Source organism: Numenius arquata, chromosome 18, assembly GCF_964106895.1.
Source record: "Numenius arquata chromosome 18, bNumArq3.hap1.1, whole genome shotgun sequence".
Taxonomy (NCBI): domain Eukaryota; kingdom Metazoa; phylum Chordata; class Aves; order Charadriiformes; family Scolopacidae; genus Numenius; species Numenius arquata.
In genome coordinates, this window is record NC_133593.1 from 6364446 (window position 1) to 6368034 (window position 3589).

The 3589-nt window shown below is 52.2% G+C and overlaps 1 protein-coding gene across 1 annotated transcript; it reads right to left on the reverse strand.

Annotated features, from left to right (window-relative positions):
- On the reverse strand, positions 1–2552 carry CHCHD2 (coiled-coil-helix-coiled-coil-helix domain containing 2). Its single transcript, XM_074160558.1, has 4 exons — positions 2373–2552; positions 1626–1872; positions 867–1029; positions 1–340 (listed from the first exon to the last, which is right to left on the reverse strand). The coding sequence occupies exons 1-4, from the start codon at positions 2420–2422 to the stop codon at positions 330–332; spliced, it is 471 nt and encodes a 156-aa protein (XP_074016659.1). The 5' UTR covers positions 2423–2552; the 3' UTR covers positions 1–329.
- Positions 2553–3589: the final 1037 nt, after the last annotated feature.

Sequence of the window (3589 nt, forward strand, 5' to 3'; positions counted from 1 at the left end):
CCACTAAAGCACGGTACTTCTAGAGAGAGAAGTTTATTTATACACCGTATCACTTACATTCAACACAACAATCAGCAAAACAGTTATCCCAAATTAGTTCATCCCGCTTTATTGTTCATTCTCCCATTTTGTGCTAAATTAGTTTGCGGCTGTAAGTTGTATCACGTCTGCAGCGGCTATGGCAGGAATCAAGCCACGAGGAGGACGACAGTGTGAATACTTGGAACTAACAAGATATCAGACAGCTTTAGACTTTTATTACTGAAGCTTTTTTTTCATTCATAGGTCAGTTCTTGTAAGATGGTCTTCAGCAACCTTGTTCGGAAGGCTTAGGCTAAACCTGCAAGGTAAGAAGTTCTCACAGTTAATCAGAGTAAGTTTTGAATCCCTGGGGAGGAGGGAGTCTTCCCTGCTCTAAAGCAGATTGTTAGGGTGTTCCCTCTCCCCCCGTCTGTTTGCTGGGAGATGTTGAACTGCAGACTTCAGCCGAGCACCCCGATACCCGCGTTGGGCATTCTCCTTTCTCCCAGGCCAGGATGGTTTCTCTGTTGTGCCAAACCGGCGCTCGCTACAGGCCAGCAGTGCTACGCTGATCTCCAAGCACGCTGCAGCCACCACCCTCTCAAACAGTTCGCTTCAGCACAAAGGCTTCAGGAATTCATCCTCCCTCCACCCTATCACCTCCAGCTCCACGTACAGGACCAAAACAGGAAGCCAAACAGAACGGCAACTTGCTTTAGCTCACTTCAGCGTACGTGCTCTGTATCAATCCCCATTCTTTACCAGATGGATTGGAAAAAAAAGACACTCCCACAATAATTTTACTGAGTAGCTCATATAGTGGTCTGGTAGCGCTATCTACTTACCATTAGCAAACCTGCACTGCTTCAGTACTTCACTGAAGCCCTCGCATAGCTTGAGGTCAGTCTGGTTCTGCGCGCACTCCAGGAATTGCTTCATTTCATACTGGCAAGGAGCAAACTGGGACTGCTGCTGCTGCTGGTAGGCAGGCTGGGCTGCCTGCGGCTCCTGAAAGAGCAGACACCTCCATAAATGCCCATGCAACAGCTCCAGCCTACGAAGCCCCACTGTCCCCATACAGCTTGCTGTGTATGCCTCCCCTGCGTTTTAGTCAAAATGTGTTATTTGTTTTCCATTTAAAAAGTAATGGGCTGAAGTACAAAAAGGCTTCCAGAAGTGGCACAACAAGTTCTGAACAGTCTTTGTAAGTTTTGTAAGTTACAAACACTTAGGTAACTCTGGACAGCATCTGGGCAAGCTAATAGCATTGTCGTAATGTCTGAGCAGCACAAAAAGGTCTTGCAATAGATCTTACCATCATCAGACCTGGAACATGAAGTCCTGTCTGAATCCGAGAGCTACTACAGTTTAAAAGAACACCAATACCCTACCACAAGCGCTCATGTATCCCTTTGACCTACATTTAAAACTATCACGGTGACTACAGTAGTTACCTTGGAGACTGAGTCAATGAAGTCACCCAAGCTTTCCCAGCCATGATTTGTGTGGTCTTTACATCTATAGCAATTACATCAGCCCAAGTTACATGATGTCCCACGTTAACTGCGCCTCATTAGTTGGTGTCCAGTTGTGCTTTCTCTTACCTGGTAAGTAATATCAGGCCTCGCAGCTTCAGAGCTGCTTCCTCCACCAAATCCTCCTGTAAGTGCATGACCTATGGTATGGCCTACAGCAGAGCCTACAGCAACCCCAGCAGCAGTTGTAGCCATCTGTGCCATCAGCCCAGGCTGCTTCGGTGCAGGAGCAGCCACAGCAGAAGGTGGTGCCGCTGCTGGGACAGGTGCCCGAGCAGCAGGCGCTGGTGATGCAGCTCTCATTGGTGGTGCCCGACTGCAAGGACATAGAGAGGAACCTCACATCATCACTCCAAACTCAAACCGGGCAGAGGCCGCCTGGTTGCAGAGCGCATTTGTGGTTTGTCCTTGTTACACCCGGCACATTGACGGCAGGAACTCAATGTTCTGGTGAGTGATTTATGCACAACAGGGCCAGGTTTACAGGCTTCTTTTTGGCTGCGTTTTAAAGACTAACCGCACCCCCAACACCAGAAAGGGCCCCGCTGTTTTGCGGGAAATGAGATATAACCTCAAAAGGCCTGATTAAACAGGGCCTTAACGCTCAGGCCCTGCCGCCGAGCGAGCCCTGAGGAGATCCACTTCCATCCCCGCCGAGCACCCACCCCACTCCGCTCACCGGACTCAAAGCGGCCGGGCCACCCCCCCACCCCGGTGCGTCACCCAACCCCGGAATGGCGGAAAGGCCTCTGCCGCCTGCGGCCTACACGGGGAAAGGGAAAGCGAGGAGAAGGGAAGGGGCCCGGCGGCCCTCACCTGGCGGGGGGCGCCACGCGGGACGTGCGGCTCCGGCCGCCCCTGGGCATGGCGACGGCGAGGGGAGGTTCGCTGAGGAGAAGCGGAGAGAGAGGAGAGAAAGCGGCCTCACGCCGACCGCCGCCGCTGAAGGTCACACGACAACAGCCGCGCGCGCCTGCGTCACCGCGTAACGCCGCGCGGGGAGGCGGGGCTTGGCGATGGCCCCGCCCCTTCCGGCTGCCCGCCTGAGGGGAGGCCCCGGAGCGGGAAACGGCGGTGTGAGGGGGCGATGGCGGAGAGAAGGAGGGAGGGAGGGATGGTTGGTGTCTGGTCCCGCTGCATGACAGTGGTGTGAGGGAGGGATGGCGGCGGGTCCGGCTGTACAGCGGTGGAGTGAGGGAGCGGTGGTGGCGGGTGCTGCTGTACGACGGAGGTGTGAGGGAGGGATGGTGGTGTGAGGGAGGGATGGCGGCGGGTCCGGATGTGAAAATAAACAATTAAACTGCGTTTAAACCTGTGCCTGCCCTGTGAGGATCGCTTTCTCTGGAGAAGCCCAGAGTTGGCACATATGACACGGTGAAGGAGCCACCAGAAGGCCTTCAGCCTTTCACAGAATTGCTGGGTTTTACCCAAAAGGCTGGGGTCCACCACGATCCACCCCAAAAAGAGTAAGGGCACATCCGGCCCCTCTCTGCCCCATGCACAAGACCCATCTGCACAGGCTGGTGTATGCTCTTCGGGTTTGTTTTGAGGCACTGTCCATATTTTGAGGAATGTCTTTTATTAATTAAGTTGTTATTTTTGTGCACAGCATCTCTAACACGGGATACGTCGTGACAGAGCCAGCGTTGCCAATTGCTTGACCCCATCTTAGCTGTCCTCAGAGGTCTGCACACCTGAATCAGGGTTTGGAAGTGGCTGTGGGTTTTTGTGGGGGAAAAAAAAAAAAAAAAAGGGTAGGAAGTTTTGAGACAGATGGTGAAAAACAACTTGAAAAGACTGATATTGCATAGCCTAGGGAGGGGACACAGTAAAAATAGCAAATGGAAGAGAATAAATGAAAGTCAGGTCTTCCACTGTGTAGTCATGGTACTAGATCCAGAGCTGTTGTGGTAAAGGGAACAGCACTGCACTTAACTTCGTTAAATGGGGGGATTTCTTTAGACAAGACACAAATGATTCCTGAAATCTGCTGTGAGTTACTAACCTTAGCGGACCTTTAGGAAAGAAGGAAT

Excerpts from the sequence above, each read along its gene's own strand:
- CHCHD2 (XM_074160558.1), bottom strand. The coding sequence starts at position 2,422 with ATGCCCAGGGGCGGCCGGAGCCGCACGTCCCGCGTGGCGCCCCCCGCC. Across the intron at positions 1,873-2,372 it reads CGCGTGGCGCCCCCCGCCAG|TCGGGCACCACCAATGAGAG; the intron begins GTGAGGGCCGCC and ends ATGTCCTTGCAG. Across the intron at positions 1,030-1,625 it reads GGCCTGATATTACTTACCAG|GAGCCGCAGGCAGCCCAGCC; the intron begins GTAAGAGAAAGC and ends CTGCTCTTTCAG.